The following is a 22,033-nucleotide window of genomic DNA, read 5'->3' on the forward strand; positions in this document are numbered from 1 at the left end:
TTAAAGATGAAGGGGAGGAGACAGGTTAAAGATGAAGGGGAGGAGACAGGTTAAAGATGAAGGGGAGGAGACAGGTTAAAGATGAAGGGGAGGAGACATGTTAAAGATGAAGGGGAGGAGACATGTTAAAGATGAAGGGGAGGAGACATGTTAAAGATGAAGGGGAGGAGACAGGTTAAAGATGAAGGGGAGGAGACAGGTTAAAGATGAAGGGGAGGAGACATGTTAAAGATGAAGGGGAGGAGACAGGTTAAAGATGAAGGGGAGGAGACAGGTTAAAGATGAAGGGGAGGAGACAGGTTAAAGATGAAGGGGAGGAGACAGGTTAAAGATGAAGGGGAGGAGTCAGGTTAAAGATGAAGGAGAGGAGTCAGGTTAAAGATGAAAGGGAGGAGTCAGGTTAAAGATGAAGGGGAGGAGACAGGTTAAAGATGAAGGAGAGGAGTCAGGTTAAAGATGAAGGGGAGGAGTCAGGTTAAAGATGAAGGGGAGGAGTCAGGTTAAAGATGAAGGGGAGGAGACAGGTTAAAGATGAAGGGGAGGAGACAGGTTAAAGATGAAGGGGAGGAGACAGGTTAAAGATGAAGGGGGAGGAGACATGTTAAAGATGAAGGGGAGGAGACAGGTTAAAGATGAAGGGGAGGAGACAGGTTAAAGATGAAGGGGAGGAGACATGTTAAAGATGAAGGGGGAGGAGACAGGTTAAAGATGAAGGGGGAGGAGACAGGTTAAAGATGAAGGGGAGGAGACAGGTTAAAGATGAAGGGGAGGAGACATGTTAAAGATGAAGGGGAGGAGACAGGTTAAAGATGAAGGGGAGGAGACAGGTTAAAGATGAAGGGGAGGAGACAGGTTAAAGATGAAGGGGAGGAGACAGGTTAAAGATGAAGGGGAGGAGACAGGTTAAAGATGAAGGGGAGGAGACAGGTTAAAGATGAAGGGGAGGAGTCAGGTTAAAGATGAAGGGGAGGAGACAGGTTAAAGATGAAGGGGAGGAGACAGGTTAAAGATGAAGGGAAGGAGACAGGTTAAAGATGAAGGGAAGGAGACAGGTTAAAGATGAAGGGGAGGAGTCAGGTTAAAGATGAAGGGGAGGAGACAGGTTAAAGGAGGAGTTCTCAGCCTTGAGACCATTGAGACATGGATTGTGTTTGTGTCAGAGGGTGAACGGCCAAGACAGAATATTGAAGTGTCTTTGAACAGAGTCTGGTAGTATTCAACCTTTACTTAACTAGGCAAGTCAGTTAATTAAGAACTAATTATTATTTACAATGACGACCTACACCGGCCAAATGACGCTGGGCAAATTGTGCGCCACCCTATGGGAGTCCCAATCACGGCCGGTTGTGATACAACCTGGATTCGAACCAGGGACTGTAGTAACGCCTCTTGCACTGAGATGCAGTGTCTTAGACCGCTGCCCCACTCGGGAGCCAAGAAGGTGCCAGGCTCACAGGTTTGTGTTAAGAACTGCAACGCTGCTGGGTTTTTCTCACTCAACAGTTTCCTGTGTGTATCAAGAATGGTCCACCACCCAAAGGACACCCAGACAACTTGACACAACTGTGGGAAGCATTGGAGTCAACATGGACCAGCATCTCTGTGGAATACTTTCAACACCTTGTAGAGTCCCATGACCTGACGAGTTGAGGCTGTTCTGAGGGCAATAGAAGCATTGGAGTCAACATGGACCAGCATCTCTGTGGAATACTTTCAACACCTTGTAGAGTCCCATGACCTGACGAGTTGAGGCTGTTCTGAGGGCAATAAGGGGGTGGAGTGAATTAGTACGAAGGTGTTCTTAATGTTTTGTCCACTCAGTGTAGAGTCCCTTTCTCTTCTGAACTTCTCTCTTCTATAATAAATAAATCCACGTAGCCTATGCACACAAATTCAATGAAAATGTCTAAACATAATTTGCAATACATCTTTCATCGATTTGACATCACGCGAATGTTATTAATACTCAAGTGTTAGCAGGCTGTGTAGCCCAACTCACACGTACATACCTATAACATGCATTATGTTCACCCAGTGATTAAACAGGCTGTTTGTGCTTTAGTGCTTACATTGTAGACACAGAAGAACATATTAAAAGTAACTGAATCAATACTTTGTGTACTAATAAATAATACATTCTACAGAGCCTCTGTGTACTAATAAATAATACATTCTACATGCAGATATTTATAAAATGTTTTCTGTGGCAGTAACTCACCTCTACGTCCATCTCTGTTGCAGAGGCTTGTGGGAATGCTGCTGATGTGTGGTCTGGGCTGTGTGCCTCTGTTCCCTCCACCCCCTGTCCCAGCCTAGTCTACCCTCTCTGACCCTCTCTGCCTCCACCCCTGTCAGCCACAGCCTAGTCTACCCTCTCTGACTCTCTCTGCCTCCACCCCTGTCAGCCACAGCCTATTCCTCACCGCCTGTCACAGCCTAGTCTACCCTCTCTGACTCTCTCTGCCTCCACCCCTGTCAGCCACAGCCTATTCCTCACCGCCTGTCACAGCCTAGTCTACCCTCTCTGACTCTCTCTGCCTCCACCCCTGTCAGCCACAGCCTAGTCTACCCTCTCTGACTCTCTCTGCCTCCACCCCTGTCAGCCACAGCCTAGTCTACCCTCTCCGACTCTCTCTGCCTCCACCCGTTAGCCACAGCCTAGTCTACCCTCTCTGACCCTCTCTGCCTCCACCCCTGTCAGCCACAGCCAAGTCTACCCTCTCTGACTCTCTCTGCCTCCACCCCTGTCAGCCACAGCCTACTCCTCACCGCCTGACGGTCTACTAGTCTACGGTCTACTAGCCTAGTCTACTCTCTCTGCCTCCACCCCTGTCAGCCACAGCCTAGTCTACTCTCTCTGCCTCCACCCGTCAGCCACAGCCTAGTCTACCTTCTCTGCCTCTCTCTGACTACACCCCTGTCACAGCCTACTCCTCACCGCCTGGCTAACCAGTGTCTTCACTGTTCGTCAATAATGCAGCAGAATCTTCTCCAGTTTCTCCCATCCCTCCAGGTAGAGCAGAAGGATGTGTCTTCTGACTCTTCCAGCCGTCATTCTCCACACCGTCTACTGCCACCTAATTAGTCTTTCAGAGTGCTGCTTGGGTTGCGCTTGAATAAGTCATAAAACACACAGAGATGGGTTGTGTGTCAACGTGTTCCTCTGTGTTTCTGGTTGTAAGGACCACGTCATGTCTGTTGACGGATATTTTGTTCTTTAGTTTTAATGAAGGAATTAGTTGATGACTAAATGAGTGACGGTGGGGTCCTGTGACGGTGTGGTCCTGTGACGGTGGGGTCCTGTGGGGTCCTGTGACGGTGTGGTCCTGTGACGGTGGGGTCCTGTGACGGTGTGGTCCTGTGACGGTGGGGTCCTGTGACAGTGTGGTCCTGTGACGGTGGGGTCCTGTGCTTGATCAGGATAATATTGGGAGCATCCTTCTCCGTAACACACAGCTAATTCATTCAGACCTACAGCGTCCACTTACCGTCTGTCCTAACATCTCTAATCCACTCCAACCAACTTTTATCCCTCTACCCCTCTCTCTCCCTCCATCCATCAATCACCCCCATTTCTCCCTCCATTCCCCATTTATCCCTCCATCCCCCATTTATCCCTCCATTCCCCATCTATCCCCAATCTATTCCCCCATCCCTCCCTCCATCTCCCACTCCATTCCCCATCTCTCCCTCTATGCCTCCCTCCACCCCCATCTCCCCATCTATCCCTCCATCCCCCTCCGTCCCTCACTCCATCCCCCACTCCATTTCTTTCTCCATCCCCCATTTCTCCCTCTATCCCTCCCTCCACCCCCCATCTCCCCATCTATCCCTCCATCCCCCTCCGTCCCTCACTCCATCCCCCACTCCCCCATTTCTTTCTCCATCCCACTTCTCTTCCTCCATCCCCCATTTCTTCCTCCATCCCCCATTTCTTCCTCCATCCCCCATCTATCCCTCCATCACCCATTTCTCCCTCATCTCTCCCTAAATACCCACTCCTCCCTCCATCCCCCAACTCTCCCTCCATCCATCCCCCATTTCTTCCTCCATCCCACTTCTCTCCCCCATCCCCCATCTCTTCCCCAATCCCTCCCTCCATCCCCCAATCCCCCATTTCTCCCTCATCTCTCTCCCCATCCCCATTTCTCCCTCCATCCCCCCTTTCTCCCTCCATCCACCCCTCCCTCCATCCATCCCCTTTCTCCCTCCATCCTATTTCCCCCTCCATCCCCCATTTCTTCCTCATCTCTCCCTCCATCCCCCACTTTTCCCCCATCTCTTCCTCCACCCCCTTCCATCAGACAGACACATACACACTGCACTCATATAGGTCATAGACTGCACAAAGATATCTCTTGTCTCCTGTTGGAATGGATTTCAGATTAATTAAAATGTGAATGATTTATACGGATGTCAGAACAGATTATGGGCCGTTGGTTATGTTCTTTACATTCTAGTGTGTGTGTGTGTGTGTGTGTGTGTGTTACTTTCTATTCCAGATTCCTCCAATCCCTCTCTCATGGTGTGTGGATGATGTCAAAGGTTTAAAGAGGAGAGAGGAGAAGGAGACATCTCTATTGGTTAGAATAGAGGAGACATCTACATTGGTTAGAATAGAGAGGAGAGGAGACATTTCTATTGGCCAGAATAGAGGAGAGGAGAAGGAGACATTTCTATTGGTTAGAATAGAGGAGACATCTACATTGGTTAGAATAGAGAGGAGAGGAGACATTTCCATTGGCCAGAATAGAGGAGAAGGAGACATTTCTATTGGTTAGAATAGAGGACAGGAGACATCTCTATTGGTTAGAATAGAGGACAGGAGACATCTCTATTGGTTAGAATAGAGGGGAGGAGACATATCTATTGGTTAGAATAGAGGAGAGGATCCCTTGTAGCCGTTGGTTTAAAAGTTGTGTTGGCGGTGGTGTGTGTTGTTGGCAACTGACGTCATTCTAAATTTGCGTCTGAATGATAAAGTTGACCCTGGATGGGAAGTAGCTGCTTCAGAACAGAGAATTTAGTACTTTATTTTACAGTTTCCAATGGTATTTACCTGGTAATTACAGGGAATGATGCAGTAACACAGAATTCAACACAAGTACTTTCTGAAATAAATGTAATAGCTACCTACACAGTCAAGTATGAGATAGAAGTACTATTTTACTTTGGGACTCATCCTGTCCTCATGTGTTCCAACAGTGTGACATGATCAATGTATAGTTTAATGAACAATCAATAACCTGTTATACTGCATTTACATTCCACTGAAAACAAAATGATCCTGTTCAGGTCTGTTCCAATTCAATCTCTTTTCACATAGTGCAAGAACTGTCACAAGGCAAAGTGACTCATATGACTCTTATCTACTGTAATTCTGTATCAATAAATATTCTCTTATTACAGTCCTTGTAAAAGAGATTATATACAACGATCTCATCAACAATCAGGACATTTCATAGAAAAACAATACAAAGTGGATGAATTATTACGGTTGCCATACATCACGAAGAGAAGCATCGACACCCATGTCATTGGCCTGCCAGAGGAACTACAGTAAGAGGTCTTCTTCATCACTCACACCTCCGGTAGAAGTTGAAGTGGTAGTCTGTGAACAGCGCCCCCACGAAGCCACGGTCGGTATTGCAGTCTGCCTGGCCCTGGATGGAGATGGACCAAGATTGTCTATTACATTGACAAGTGATGCCTCTAACAGTGGAGATACTGTACAAGTCCTCAAAGATGGAAGGCAAGCGTGAGGAGGCGAGATCAGGTGGAACCATTCTAGCCAATGACAGGGTAGATAGGCGTGTGCACAACAGGCCTTAGAGATAGAGTTCTCATCTTTGTATCTGTGCCATTTTAGCTTCTGTGCCAGCATGGGCAGCATCTCCATTTTAAAGTAGTCACTTTTCTTCTTCTTCATTGTGGGATTGCTTCCCTCTCGTAGGAATTCCCACCCAGTTGACTACTTTAAAATGGTGGAAGCTCTCAATGGCAATACCCATGCTAAAATGGGTTATGGATTGTCATAGGGATAGATGGAGAACTCAACATGGCTATAACCCATTTTAGCATGGGTATTGCCATGTTGAGTTCTCCATCTATCCCTACAACAACAGTCACAAATCCGATAAAGTAGTTTTGTTTTCAAAGTTGTTGAAATGCCACGTGTTCACTTATATCCGTGCAACAACCTAACCATTACGAAACTTCTATTCCATCAAACAAGCCTCACGTAGAAAAATACGAATTACATTTTTTTGTTGACCAAATTCAACACTCTCTTATTGACGTTCATACAGAAGTTCCTCACTTTATGGGTAGATTTTGAGCAGAGTAAAACCTCTCGCTTCCCCTCTTCCTCTCTGAGATGAAGATTTACAGTTTGTTTTGGTCGGAAACAAATCCTCAAATCAACCACACATACATTTAACTGTATGATATCATAAGCATAGGACGGGGAGACGAGAGCATTACGATGAGACGAGGGCATTACTGTGAGACGAGGGCATTACTGTGAGACGAGAGCATTACGATGAGATGATGAGACGAGAGCATTACGGGGAGACGAGAGCATTACGGTGAGACGAGAGCATTACGATGAGACAAGAGCATTACGGGGAGACGAGAGCATTACGGGAGACGAGAGCATTACGGGGAGATGAGAGCATTACGGGAGACGAGAGCATTACGGGGAGACGAGAGCATTACGGGAGACGAGAGCATTACGATGAGACGAGAGCATTACGGGAGGGAGAGCATTACGGGGAGAGCATTACGGGGAGACGAGAGCATTACGATGAGACGAGAGCATTACGATGAGACGAGAGCATTACGGGAGACGAGAGCATTACGGGAGACGAGAGCATTACGGGAGACGAGAGCATTACGGGGAGACGAGAGCATTACGGGGAGACGAGAGCATTACGGGGAGACGAGAGCATTACGGGAGACGAGAGCATTACGGGGAGACGAGAGCATTACGGGGAGACGAGAGCATTACGGGGGAGACGAGAGCATTACGGGGAGACGGGGAGACGAGAGCATTACGATGAGACGAGAGCATTACGGGGAGACGAGAGCATTACGGGAGACGAGAGCATTACGGGGAGACGAGAGCATTACGATGAGACGAGAGCATTACGGGGAGACGAGAGCATTACGGGGAGACGAGCATTACGGGAGACGAGAGCATTACGGGGAGACGAGAGCATTACGGGAGACGAGAGCATTACGGGAGACGAGAGCATTACGGGAGACGAGAGCATTACGGGAGACGAGAGAGCATTACGGGAGACGAGAGAGCATTACGGGTAGACGAGAGAGCATTACGGGGAGATGGGGAGACGAGAGCATTACGGGAGACGAGAGCATTACGGGGAGAGCATTACGGGAGACGAGAGCATTACGATGAGACGAGAGCATTACGATGAGACGAGAGCATTACGATGAGACGAGAGCATTACGGGGAGACGAGAGCATTACGGGAGACGAGAGCATTACGGGGAGACGAGAGCATTACGGGGAGACGAGAGCATTACGGGAGACGAGAGCATTACGGGGAGACGAGAGCATTACGGGAGACGGGAGACGAGAGCATTACGATGAGACGAGAGCATTACGATGAGACGAGAGCATTACGGGAGACGAGAGCATTACGGGGAGACGAGAGCATTACGGGGAGACGAGAGCATTACGGGAGACGAGAGCATTACGGGGAGACGAGAGCATTACGGGAGACGAGAGCATTACGGGGAGACGAGAGCATTACGGGGAGACGAGCATTACGATGAGACGAGAGCATTACGGGAGACGAGAGCATTACGATGAGGAGAGCATTACGGGGAGACGAGAGCATTACGGGAGACGAGAGCATTACGGGGAGACGAGAGCATTACGGGAGACGAGAGCATTACGGGGAGACGAGAGCATTACGGGGAGACGAGAGCATTACGGGAGACGAGAGCATTACGGGGAGACGAGAGCATTACGGGAGACGAGAGAGCATTACGGGGAGACGAGAGAGCATTACGGGGAGACGAGAGAGCATTACGGGGAGATGGGGAGACGAGAGCATTACGGGGAGAGCATTACGGGAGACGAGAGCATTACGATGAGACGAGAGCATTACGATGAGACGAGAGCATTACGATGAGACGAGAGCATTACGATGAGACGAGAGCATTACGGGAGACGAGAGCATTACGGGAGACGAGAGCATTACGGGAGACGAGAGCATTACGGGAGACGAGAGCATTACGGGAGACGAGAGCATTACGGGAGACGAGAGCATTACGGGGAGACGAGAGCATTACGGGGAGACGGGGAGACGAGAGCATTACGATGAGACGAGAGCATTACGATGAGACGAGAGCATTACGGGGAGACGAGAGCATTACGGGAGACGAGAGCATTACGGGAGACGAGAGCATTACGGGAGACGAGAGCATTACGGGAGACGAGAGCATTACGGGGAGACGAGGCATTACGGGAGACGAGAGCATTACGGGAGACGAGAGCATTACGGGGAGACGAGAGCATTACGGGAGACGAGAGCATTACGGGAGACGAGAGCATTACGGGAGACGAGAGCATTACGGGAGAGCATTACGGGGAGACGAGAGCATTACGATGAGACGAGAGCATTACGATGAGACGAGAGCATTACGATGAGACGAGAGCATTACGGGAGACGAGAGCATTACGGGGAGACGAGAGCATTACGGGAGACGAGAGCATTACGGGAGACGAGAGCATTACGGGAGACGAGAGCATTACGGGAGACGAGAGCATTACGGGGAGACGAGAGCATTACGGGGAGACGAGGCATTACGGGAGACGAGAGCATTACGGGAGACGAGAGCATTACGGGAGACGAGAGAGCATTACGGGAGACGAGAGAGCATTACGGGGAGATGGGGAGACGAGAGCATTACGGGGAGACGAGAGCATTACGGGAGACGAGAGCATTACGGGAGACGAGAGCATTACGGTGAGACGAGAGCATCACTGGGAGACGAGAGCATTACGGGAGACGAGAGCATTACGGGAGACGAGAGCATTACGATGAGACGAGAGCATTACGGGGAGAGCATTACGGGGAGAGCATTACGGGAGACGAGAGCATTACGATGAGACGAGAGCATTACGATGAGACGAGAGCATTACGATGAGACGAGAGCATTACGATGAGACGAGAGCATTACGGGGAGACGAGAGCATTACGGGAGACGAGAGCATTACGGGGAGACGAGAGCATTACGGGAGACGAGAGCATTACGGGGAGACGAGAGCATTACGGGAGACGGGGAGACGAGAGCATTACGATGAGACGAGAGCATTACGGGGAGACGAGAGCATTACGGGAGACGAGAGCATTACGATGAGACGAGAGCATTACGGGGAGACGAGAGCATTACGGGGAGACGAGAGCATTACGGGGAGACGAGAGCATTACGGGGAGACGAGAGCATTACGGGGAGACGAGCATTACGGGAGACGAGAGCATTACGGGGAGACGAGAGCATTACGGGAGACGAGAGCATTACGGGGAGACGAGAGCATTACGGGAGACGAGAGCATTACGGGGAGACGAGAGCATTACGGGGAGCGAGAGCATTACGGGAGACGAGAGCATTACGGGAGACGAGAGCATTACGGGAGACGAGCATTACGGGAGACGAGAGAGCATTACGGGGAGACGAGAGAGCATTACGGGGGAGATGGGGAGACGAGAGCATTACGGGGAGACGAGAGCATTACGGGGAGACGAGAGCATTACGGTGAGACGAGAGCATCACTGGGAGACGAGAGCATTACGGGGAGACGAGAGCATTAGATTGGGTCGTTTTCCCCCCACAACATACAACACGTAGTAGTTGTGAGGCTACCGGGACAGTGTCGTTTGACATTGATATTTTAGGAAAGGACACATTGGAGAAATCTTTTAGTTCTTACAGCCACTGCTGAGCGGAAGTGGTAGGAGCTCCTGTAGAATCGAGACACTGGCAGAGGCCATTCATGGACGTAGCCCTGGAGAGAACAAGAGAAACACTTTCAACCTTTATACTCTCTTTCTTTCTTACCTTCTTTGTCCACTTTTTATCATACAAAGACCAGAGTTTGTAATTATCAAACAGAGAGCAACCACAGTATAGTGTTGTCTGTGGATGCCATACCTGTGTATTCATGAAATTGTATTCTTCGTTGGTTTGATCATGGTCCATCAAGGCAGAGCATTTAAACGTCTCATCATTATGACACAGGTGGACAACCAGCAGCTCTGTAGTACTGCGTCAGAGGAGAGGAGACACCTAGTGGTCATTTACGGTACTTACAACAAACCCACGGTGCCAAGTATCAAGTGCCCTGTGACCATTTGTAATTAGTGTGAACAACAATGAGAGAATGTGCCTCATGCAGCTCTGTCTTAGAGGCCTTCATCTCTACGTACAGAACAGGAAGTCCTGCCAGACTGGGGTCCAATGTCTGATTCAGACAAAGCTTCAAGTCTCGATTCAATCCGTAGTGCTGAAGATCTGAGGTAGTATAGTGTGATTGACATTTAAAGGTAATTTCCCATTGAGACGACATACGCAGCAACTACGTGACTGCAGTCTCCGCAAATGCCCGGAAACATTGCCTTTAAATTCCAAATCGCACCCTACTGCACTAAGGATTAAATGGAACCCTTTGACTCACAAGCTCCCACAAGTTCCCCCGTGCTCCCCCGTGCTCCCCCGTGCTCCCCCTGTGCATGGACTCTGAATGTCTGGGAGGATTCAGACCATCATCAGCCCCGGAGGTAAAACAACCTCTTAGAAACTATCCCCTGCTCCTTCCAGAGTCCAGTCAATGCCAACCTGTCACCACCGTAGTGGGAAGACAAGTCCTGTTGAATTATTCAAGTGGAAAACTAAGTGGAGACCAGAGGAAGTCTCATGTCCTGGTCACTCACTTCATCTGGACAGTGACACGCATGTTGGTGGGGACGAACTTGCTGATAGGGATTTGGAAGGAGTAGTTTCCTGACCTGAATGGAAACAGATCAACATAGAGATGAAGTATACCATCGGTTTGGCAGTCTGAATCTACATCTATCAAATGAGTTCAAACTGACTGAATGACGTACCCGCAGCTTCCCCTCTCACAGTACCGAGAGTCAATGATCTGTTCGTTTTCTTTGATGAAAAAAGACTTTATTGTTGTGTTTGTCCCTGAAAATAGAACAACAATCTGATGTCATACTCTAAAGTATTGTGAAATAAAGTCAGAAAATAACACATTTGGATGAGCATTAAAATGTGTGTTCAAACGTGTGTGATAGAATTTGACTTACAATCTCCGGCACCTCTGATTTCTTCATTAAATTTGTCTTTCCCTTTATCTGAGAAGGCAGAATTGGAACCAAAAGAAAAGTGGGATTACCGCCTGTCACAAGCAGAATGCCAACACTTTATAGAGCATCAGAATGACGTCTCATTCAAGGTCAGCAACATGTCGGTTTTACGGCAAGATAAGCTAGCATGAAGAAAGAGATACAGTGGAGAATGCTGTTGATAAATGAAGACAGGGAGTAGACAGCTCACCTGCTAGAGAGGGCCAGGTAGTGGGAGGACAACTCACCTGCTAGAGAGGGCCAGGTAGTGGGAGGACAACTCACCTGCTAGAGAGGGCCAGGTAGTGGGAGGACAACTCACCTGCTAGAGAGGGCCCGGTAGTGGGAGATACAGGGAGTAGACAGCTCACCTGCTAGAGAGGGCCCGGTAGTGGGAGATACAGGGAGTAGACAGCTCACCTGCTAGAGAGGGCCCGGTAGTGGGAGATACAGGGAGTAGCCAGCTCACCTGCTAGAGAGGGCCAGGTAGTGGGAGGACAGCTCACCTGCTAGAGAGGGCCAGGTAGTGGGAGGACAACTCACCTGCTAGAGAGGGCCCGGTAGTGGGAGATACAGGAGTAGACAGCTCACCTGCTAGAGAGGGCCAGGTAGTGGGAGGACAACTCACCTGCTAGAGAGGGCCCGGTAGTGGGAGATACAGGGAGTAGACAGCTCACCTGCTAGAGAGGGCCCGGTAGTGGGAGATACAGGGAGTAGCCAGCTCACCTGCTAGAGAGGGCCAGGTAGTGGGAGGACAACTCACCTGCTAGAGAGGGCCAGGTAGTGGGAGGACAACTCACCTGCTAGAGAGGGCCCGGTAGTGGGAGATACAGGGAGTAGACAGCTCACCTGCTAGAGAGGGCCAGGTAGTGGGAGATACAGGGAGTAGCCAGCTCACCTGCTAGAGAGGGCCAGGTAGTGGGAGGACAACTCACCTGCTAGAGAGGGCCCGGTAGTGGGAGATACAGGGAGTAGACAGCTCACCTGCTAGAGAGGGCCAGGTAGTGGGAGGACAACTCACCTGCTAGAGAGGGCCCGGTAGTGGGAGATACAGGGAGTAGACAGCTCACCTGCTAGAGAGGGCCCGGTAGTGGGAGATACAGGAGTAGACAGCTCACCTGCTAGAGAGGGCCAGGTAGTGGGAGGACAACTCACCTGCTAGAGAGGGCCAGGTAGTGGGAGGACAACTCACCTGCTAGAGAGGGCCCGGTAGTGGGAGATACAGGGAGTAGACAGCTCACCTGCTAGAGAGGGCCAGGTAGTGGGAGGACAACTCACCTGCTAGAGAGGGCCAGGTAGTGGGAGGACAACTCACCTGCTAGAGAGGGCCCGGTAGTGGGAGATACAGGGAGTAGACAGCTCACCTGCTAGAGAGGGCCCGGTAGTGGGAGGACAACTCACCTGCTAGAGAGGGCCCGGTAGTGGGAGATACAGGGAGTAGACAGCTCACCTGCTAGAGAGGGCCCGGTAGTGGGAGATACAGGAGTAGACAGCTCACCTGCTAGAGAGGGCCCGGTAGTGGGAGGACAGCTCACCTGCTAGAGAGGGCCAGGTAGTGGGAGGACAGCTCACCTGCTAGAGAGGGCCAGGTAGTGGGAGGACAGCTCACCTGCTAGAGAGGGCCAGGTAGTGGGAGGACAACTCACCTGCTAGAGAGGGCCAGGTAGTGGGAGGACAGCTCACCTGCTAGAGAGGGCCAGGTAGTGGGAGGACAGCTCACCTGCTAGAGAGGGCCAGGTAGTGGGAGGACAGCTCACCTGCTAGAGAGGGCCAGGTAGTGGGAGGACAGCTCACCTGCTAGAGAGGGCCAGGTAGTGGGAGGACAGCTCACCTGCTAGAGAGGGCCAGGTAGTGGGAGGACAGCTCACCTGCTAGAGAGGGCCAGGTAGTGGGAGGACAGCTCACCTGCTAGAGAGGGCCAGGTAGTGGGAGGACAACTCACCTGCTAGAGAGGGCCCGGTAGTGGGAGATACAGGGAGTAGCCAGCTCACCTGCTAGAGAGGGCCAGGTAGTGGGAGGACAGCTCACCTGCTAGAGAGGGCCAGGTAGTGGGAGGACAACTCACCTGCTAGAGAGGGCTAGGTAGTGGGAGGACAGCTCACCTGCTAGAGAGGGCCAGGTAGTGGGAGGACAACTCACCTGCTAGAGAGGGCCCGGTAGTGGGAGATACAGGGAGTAGACAGCTCACCTGCTAGAGAGGGCCAGGTAGTGGGAGATACAGGGAGTAGTCAGCTCACCTGCTAGAGAGGGCCCGGTAGTGGGAGATACAGGGAGTAGACAGCTCACCTGCTAGAGAGGGCCCGGTAGTGGGAGATACAGGGAGTAGCCAGCTCACCTGCTAGAGAGGGCCCGGTAGTGGGAGATACAGGGAGTAGACAGCTCACCTGCTAGAGAGGGCCCGGTAGTGGGAGGACAGCTCACCTGCTAGAGAGGGCCAGGTAGTGGGAGGACAGCTCACCTGCTAGAGAGGGCCCGGTAGTGGGAGATACAGGGAGTAGACAGCTCACCTGCTAGAGAGGGCCCGGTAGTGGGAGATACAGGGAGTAGACAGCTCACCTGCTAGAGAGGGCCCGGTAGTGGGAGATACAGGGAGTAGCCAGCTCACCTGCTAGAGAGGGCCAGGTAGTGGGAGGACAACTCACCTGCTAGAGAGGGCCCGGTAGTAGGAGATACAGGAGTAGACAGCTCACCTGCTAGAGAGGGCCAGGTAGTGGGAGGACAACTCACCTGCTAGAGAGGGCCCGGTAGTAGGAGATACAGGGAGTAGACAGCTCACCTGCTAGAGAGGGCCCGGTAGTGGGAGATACAGGAGTAGACAGCTCACCTGCTAGAGAGGGCCCGGTAGTGGGAGATACAGGGAGTAGACAGCTCACCTGCTAGAGAGGGCCAGGTAGTGGGAGGACAACTCACCTGCTAGAGAGGGCCAGGTAGTGGGAGGACAACTCACCTGCTAGAGAGGGCCCGGTAGTGGGAGATACAGGGAGTAGACAGCTCACCTGCTAGAGAGGGCCCGGTAGTGGGAGATACAGGGAGTAGACAGCTCACCTGCTAGAGAGGGCCCGGTAGTGGGAGATACAGTGGAGGAGAGGAGGGCAGGAGAGATGGTGCTGGTATTATCCATGGAGGCTGTAGTGGGACAGCAGAACACTTCTTCACAGTAGATCAGGCTACAGAAGTCCACATCAGGGGTCCACGGGACAGGGGTGGTTGTTGGGTTTACTAATAAACAAACAAACAAACATCAATTTCCACATAAAGGACTACTCATGACAGACAGCAACACTTTTACCACCTCTTTGTACAATAGAATTGAATGAGACACCACAACGTTACCACGATGAGACACCACAACGTTACCACGATGAGACACCACAACGTTACCACGATGAGACACCACAACATTACCAGGATGAGACACCACAACGTTACTACGATGAGACACCACAACGTTACTACGATGAGACACCACAGCGTTACTACGATGAGACACCACAGCATTACTACGATGGGACACCACAACATTACTACGATGGGACACCACAACATTACTACGATGGGACACCACAACGTTACTACGATGGGACACCACAACGTTACTACGATGGGACACCACAACGTTACTACGATGAGACACCACAACATTACTACGATGGGACACCACAACATTACTACGATGGGACACCACAACGTTACTACGATGAGCACAACGTTACTATGATGTGACATCACAACGTTACTGTGATGAAAGTAGAACTATATAAAGAGCATTTATGGGTTGTCTACCTAAGGTAGTACTGACTGTTGTGGTGTAGAGAGGTTGTTTACCTAAGGTAGTACTGACTGTTGTGGTGTAGAGAGGTTGTTTACCTAAGGTAGTACTGACTGTTGTGGTGTAGAGAGGTTGTTTACCTAAGGTAGTACTGACTGTTGTGGTGTAGAGAGGTTGTTTACCTAAGGTAGTCCTGACTGTTGTGGTGTAGAGAGGTTGTTTACCTAAGGTAGTACTGACTGTTGTGGTGTAGAGAGGTTGTTTACCTAAGGTAGTCCTGACTGTTGTGGTGTAGAGAGGTTGTTTACCTAAGGTAGTACTGACTGTTGTGGTGTAGAGAGGTTGTTTACCTAAGGTACTCCTGACTGTTGTGGTGTAGAGAGGTTGTTTACCTAAGGTAGTCCTGACTGTTGTGGTGTAGAGAGGTTGTTTACCTAAGGTAGTACTGACTGTTGTGGTGTAGAGAGGTTGTTTACCTAAGGTAGTCCTGACTGTTGTGGTGTAGAGAGGTTGTTTACCTAAGGTAGTACTGACTGTTGTGGTGTAGAGAGGTTGTTTACCTAAGGTAGTCCTGACTGTTGTGGTGTAGAGAGGATGCACAGTAGTCTCGTTGCTGCAAATAAAAAAACATATGACCTTTGAAATGAATTTCACATTCCATTCTGGATAGCATTTGGCACAGATGATAAAGTTTGAGTCTCAGTAGTATTCTTGGCAAAGTAGACTTGGCAGATAAACGCTGGCGGCATCTGTAGTTTGTGAAGCCAGTTCAGTGGTGTGTCTTACGTGTTTCCAGGAAGCAGCATGCCGGCGTCGTCTCTCAGAGTCAGCATGTAGAGACCTGTGATGGCAATAGAACTGTGGAAGAGACATAGGGATGTCATAACACTTCATAACACATTCATAGCACATTACATAAGAAAAGAAAACAACATTGTCAGGCCCAGACCAGGGGACTTACAATGCAGGTACATCAACAACAAAACAATTCAAGAGTCGATTTATGAAAAGGAATAGTAAACTTCTATATTCTAACCTCTCCAATGCTTTTATACAGTCACGTCCCACCCCATCCCATCTGATAGTCTACCTTTTCTCACATTTTCATTTCTCTGATACAGTTATCAGAATAGATCAAGCTTTATGCATTCAATATTATATTATATTCAGGTAGAGGTAACTGCCAAAATAATGGAAACACTTGAGTAAATGAGGGATGCAAAGTATATGGAAAGCAGTCGCTTCCACACAGTTGTGGTTCCTGAGTTAATTAAGCAAGTAACATCCTGGCATGCTTAAGGGTTATTATTTATATTATCATGCTTAAGGGTTATTATTTATATTATCATGCTTAAGGGTTATTATTTATATTATCATGCTTAAGGGTTATTATTTATATTATATTATCATGCTTAAGGGTTATTATTTATATTATCATGCTTAAGGGTTATTATTTATATTATATTATCACGCTTAAGGGTTATTATTTATATTATATTATCATGCTTAAGGGTTATTATTTATATTATCATGCTTAAGGGTTATTACTTATATTATCATGCTTAAGGGTTATTATTTATATTATCACACTTAAGGGTTATTATTTATGCTATCATGCTTAAGGGTTATTATTTATATTATCATGCTTAAGGGTTATTATTTATACTATCACACTTAAGGGTTATTATTTATGTTATCATGCTTAAGGGTTATTATTTATATTATATTATCACACTTCAGGGTTATTATTTATGCTATCATGCTTAAGGGTTATTATTTATATTATCATGCTTAAGGGTTATTATTTATATTATCACGCTTAAGGGTTATTATTTATATTATCATGCTTAAGGGTTATTATTTATATTATATTATCACACTTCAGGGTTATTATTTATATTATCATGCTTAAGGGTTATTATTTATATTACCATGCTTAAGGGTTATTATTTATATTATATTATCACACTTCAGGGTTATTATTTATATTATCATGCTTAAGGGTTATTATTTATATTACCATGCTTAAGGGTTATTATTTATATTACCATGCTTAAGGGTTATTATTTATATTACCATGCTTAAGGGTTATTATTTATATTATCACGCTTAAGGGTTATTATTTATATTATATTATCACGCTTAAGGGTTATTGTTTATATTATATTATTATTCTTGAGAGTTATTATTTATATTACCATGCGTAATGTTTATTATTTATATTATCATGCTTAAGGGTTATTATTTATATTACCATGCTTAAGGGTTATTATTTATATTACCATGCGTAATGTTTATTATTTATATTATCATGCTTAAGGGTTATTATTTATATTACCATGCGTAGGGGCTATTTATATTATCATGCTTAATGGTTATTATTTATATTACCATGCGTAATGTTTATTATTTATATTATCATGCTTAAGGGTTATTATTTATATTATATTATCATGCTTAAGGGTTATTATTTATATTATCATGCTTAAGGGCTATTATTTATATTATCACGCTTAAGGGTTATTATTTATATTATCATGCTTAAGGGTTATTATTTATATTACCATGCTTAAGGGTTATTATTTATATTATCATGCTTAAGGGTTATTATTTATATTATCATGCGTAAGGGTTATTATTTATTTTATATTATCACGCTTAAGGGCTATTATTTTATCATGCTTAAGGATTATTATTTATATTATATTATCATGCTTAAGGGTTATTATTTATATTATCATGCTTAAGGGTTATTATTTATATTATATTATCACGCTTAAGGGCTATTATTTTATCATGCTTAAGGGTCATTATTTATATTATATTATCATGCTTAAGGGTTATTATTTATATTATATTATCATGCTTAAGGGTTATTATTTATATCATCATGCTTAAGGGTTATTATTTATATTATATTATCATGCTTAAGGGTTATTATTTATATCATCATGCTTAAGGGTTATTATTTATATTATATTATCATGCTTAAGGGTTATTATTTATATTATATTATCATGCTTAAGGGTTATTATTTATATTATCATGCTTAAGGGTTATTATTTATATTATCATGCTTAAGGGTTATTATTTATATTATATTATCACGCTTCAGGGTTATTATTTATATTATCATGCTTAAGGGTTATTATTTATATTACCATGCTTAAGGGTTATTATTAATATTATCATGCTTAAGGGTTATTATTTATATTACCATGCTTAAGGGTTATTATTTATATTACCATATTTAAGGGTTATTATTTATATTATATTATCATGCTTAAGGGTTATTATTTATATTACCATGCATAATGTTTATTATTTATATTATCATGCTTAAGGGTTATTATTTATATTATCATGCTTAAGGGTTATTATTTATATTATATTATCACGCGTAAGGGTTATTATTTATATTACCATGCTTCAGGGTTATTATTTATATTATATTATTATGCTTAAGGGTTATTATTTATATTACCATGCGTAATGTTTATTATTTATATTACCATGCTTCAGGGTTATTATTTATATTATATTATTATGCTTAAGGGTTATTATTTATATTACCATGCTTAAGGGTTATTATTTATATTACCATGCTTAAGGGTTATTATTTATATTATCATGCTTAAGGGTTATTATTTATATTATATTATCACGCTTAAGGGTTATTATTTATATTACCATGCTTCAGGGTTATTATTTATTTTACCATGCTTAAGGGTTATTATTTATATTATATTATCATGCTTCAGGGTTATTATTTATATTATATTATTATGCTTAAGGGTTATTATTTATATTACCATGCGTAATGTTTATTATTTATATTATCATGCTTAAGGGTTATTATTTATATTACCATGCGTAGGGGCTATTTATATTATCATGCTTAATGGTTATTATTTATATTACCATGCGTAATGTTTATTATTTATATTATCATGCTTAAGGGTTATTATTTATATTATCACGCTTAAGGGTTATTATTTATATTATCATGCTTAACGGTTATTATTTATATTATCATGCTTAACAGTTATTATTTATATTGTATTATCATGCTAAAGGGTTATTATTTATATTATATTACCACGCTTAAGGGTTATTATTTATATTACCATGCTTAGGGTTATTATTTATATCATCATGCTTAAGGGTTATTATTTATATTATCATGCTTAAGGGTTATTATTTATATTATCATGCTTAAGGGTTATTATTTATATTATCATGCTTAAGGGTTATTATTTATATTATCATGCTTAAGGGTTATTATTTATATTATCATGCTTAAGGATTATTATTTATATTATCATGCTTAAGGGTTATTATTTATATTATCATGCTTAAGGGCTATTATTTATATTAGCATGCTTAGGTACATTATTTTGGCCATTATTTAGGTTACCATGGCTATACCCCCGTTGATGACAATGCCCAGATCCACAGGGGTCGAGTGGTCACAGAATGGTTTGATGTGCATGAAAACGATGTAAACCACATATGCCATGGCCGTCTCTGTCACCAGATCTCAACCCAATTGAACATTTATAGATTCTGAAGCGGCGCCTGAAACCACCATCAACAAAACACCAAATTATGAATTGTCTGGTGGAATAATGGGGTCACATCCCTCCAATAGGGTTCCAGACACTTGTAGAATCAATGTCAAGGTGCATTGATGCTGTTCTGGCTGGTGGAGACCCAACGCCCTAGTAAGACACTTGTAGAATCGATGTCAAGGTGCATTGATGCTGTTCTGGCTGGTGGAGACCCAACGCCCTAGTAAGACACTTCATGTTTCCTTTACTTTGGCAGTTACCTGTATATTGCAGTGCTTCAATATCCAGAGGTATTTTCTAACAAAGCAGTCATACTTTTTGTTTCAATATGAAAGTAACATGAACATCTGCTCTTCAGTTGTAACAGGAAGTCTTACCAGAAAGCCATTGTTGCTACCAGAATGATCATGCTGACTTGGACAAACTTGTGTTTTAAGCAGTGGTGGAACTTCACCTACAAGAGAATAAATATGAATATTAATGGTTTTAGTTTCATTTGATTCAGACTTGCTGTACACCTGTTCTTATACAAGTATACAGTCTTTCTGCAGTTCTACCTCACCTTGACAGATTTGAGAGGTGTTGGCTTCTGTGGTGGTGGAACACTGCTGTGTCTGTTTATTTTCCTGTGTGACACAACACATATATTATCAACACAACATATTAAATAATGACAGTTGAAACACAACATGTTAAATAATGACAGTTGAAACACGTTAAATAATGACAGTTGAAACACGTTAAATAATGACAGTTGAAACACGTTAAATAATGACAGTTGAAACACGTTAAATAATGACAGTTGAAACACGTTAAATAATGACAGTTGAAACACGTTAAATAATGACAGTTGAAACACGTTAAATAATGACAGTTGAAACACGTTAAATAATGACAGTTGAAACACGTTAAATAATGACAGTTGAAACACAATACGTTAAATAATGACAGTTGAAACACAACATGTTAAATAATGACAGTTGAAACACGTTAAATAATGACAGTTGAAACACGTTAAATAATGACAGTTGAAACACGTTAAATAATGACAGTTGAAACACGTTAAATAATGACAGTTGAAACACGTTAAATAATGACAGTTGAAACACGTTAAATAATGACAGTTGAAACACGTTAAATAATGACAGTTGAAACACGTTAAATAATGACAGTTGAAATACGTTAAATAATGACAGTTGAAACACAATACGTTAAATAATGACAGTTGAAACACGTTATATAATGACAGTTGAAACACGTTAAATAATGACAGTTGAAACACAATACGTTAAATAATGACAGTTGAAACACAACATGTTAAATAATGACAGTTGAAACACGTTAAATAATGACAGTTGAAACACGTTAAATAATGACAGTTGAAACACGTTAAATAATGACAGTTGAAACACGTTAAATAATGACAGTTGAAACACGTTAAATAATGACAGTTGAAATACGTTAAATAATGACAGTTGAAACACAATACGTTAAATAATGACAGTTGAAACACGTTATATAATGACAGTTGAAACACGTTAAATAATGACAGTTGAAACACGTTAAATAATGACAGTTGAAACACGTTAAATAATGACAGTTGAAACACGTTAAATAATGACAGTTGAAACACATGTTAAATAATGACAGTTGAAACACATGTTAAATAATGACAGTTGAAACGAGTTGAAACACAATACATTAAATAATGACAGTTGAAACACGTTAAATAATGACAGTTGAAACACGTTAAATAATGACAGTTGAAACACGTTAAATAATGACAGTTGAAACACACGTTAAATAATGACAGTTGAAACACGTTAAATAATGACAGTTGAAACACGTTAAATAATGACAGTTGAAACACGTTAAATAATGACAGTTGAAACACGTTAAATAATGACAGTTGAAACACGTTAAATAATGACAGTTGAAACACGTTAAATAATGACAGTTGAAACATGTTAAATAATGACAGTTGAAACACATGTTAAATAATGACAGTTGAAACACGTTAAATAATGAGTTGAAACACAATACATTAAATAATGACAGTTGAAACACGTTAAATAATGACAGTTGAAACACGTTAAATAATGACAGTTGAAACACGTTAAATAATGACAGTTGAAACACATGTTAAATAATGACAGTTGAAACACGTTAAATAATGACAGTTGAAACACGTTAAATAATGACAGTTGAAACACGTTAAATAATGACAGTTGAAACACATGTTAAATAATGACAGTTGAAACACGTTAAATAATGACAGTTGAAACACAATACATTAAATAATGACAGTTG

At 44.2% G+C, this 22,033-nt stretch overlaps 1 protein-coding gene across 3 annotated transcripts in view; it reads right to left on the minus strand.

Moving 5' to 3' along the window:
- Window positions 1-5,017: 5,017 nt before the first annotated feature.
- The window catches only part of LOC112241108 (myelin regulatory factor-like protein), a 37,709-nt gene continuing 20,693 nt past the window's right edge, over window positions 5,018-22,033 (minus strand). For all 3 annotated transcript variants that reach the window (XM_042313492.1, XM_042313493.1, XM_042313494.1), the window contains 11 exons: window positions 20,286-20,349; window positions 20,101-20,177; window positions 15,939-16,010; window positions 15,713-15,765; window positions 14,429-14,602; window positions 11,345-11,392; window positions 11,138-11,222; window positions 10,964-11,038; window positions 10,185-10,296; window positions 9,964-10,038; window positions 5,018-5,663 (listed from right to left, as the gene is read on the minus strand). In XM_042313492.1, coding sequence (XP_042169426.1) covers window positions 5,577-5,663; window positions 9,964-10,038; window positions 10,185-10,296; window positions 10,964-11,038; window positions 11,138-11,222; window positions 11,345-11,392; window positions 14,429-14,602; window positions 15,713-15,765; window positions 15,939-16,010; window positions 20,101-20,177; window positions 20,286-20,349 — 922 coding nt within the window. In that variant the 3' untranslated portion in view covers window positions 5,018-5,576. The remainder of the gene's footprint in view (window positions 5,664-9,963; window positions 10,039-10,184; window positions 10,297-10,963; window positions 11,039-11,137; window positions 11,223-11,344; window positions 11,393-14,428; window positions 14,603-15,712; window positions 15,766-15,938; window positions 16,011-20,100; window positions 20,178-20,285; window positions 20,350-22,033) is intronic.

Source organism: Oncorhynchus tshawytscha, unplaced genomic scaffold (genome assembly GCF_018296145.1).
Source record: "Oncorhynchus tshawytscha isolate Ot180627B unplaced genomic scaffold, Otsh_v2.0 Un_contig_15637_pilon_pilon, whole genome shotgun sequence".
In the NCBI taxonomy this organism is placed as follows: domain Eukaryota; kingdom Metazoa; phylum Chordata; class Actinopteri; order Salmoniformes; family Salmonidae; genus Oncorhynchus; species Oncorhynchus tshawytscha.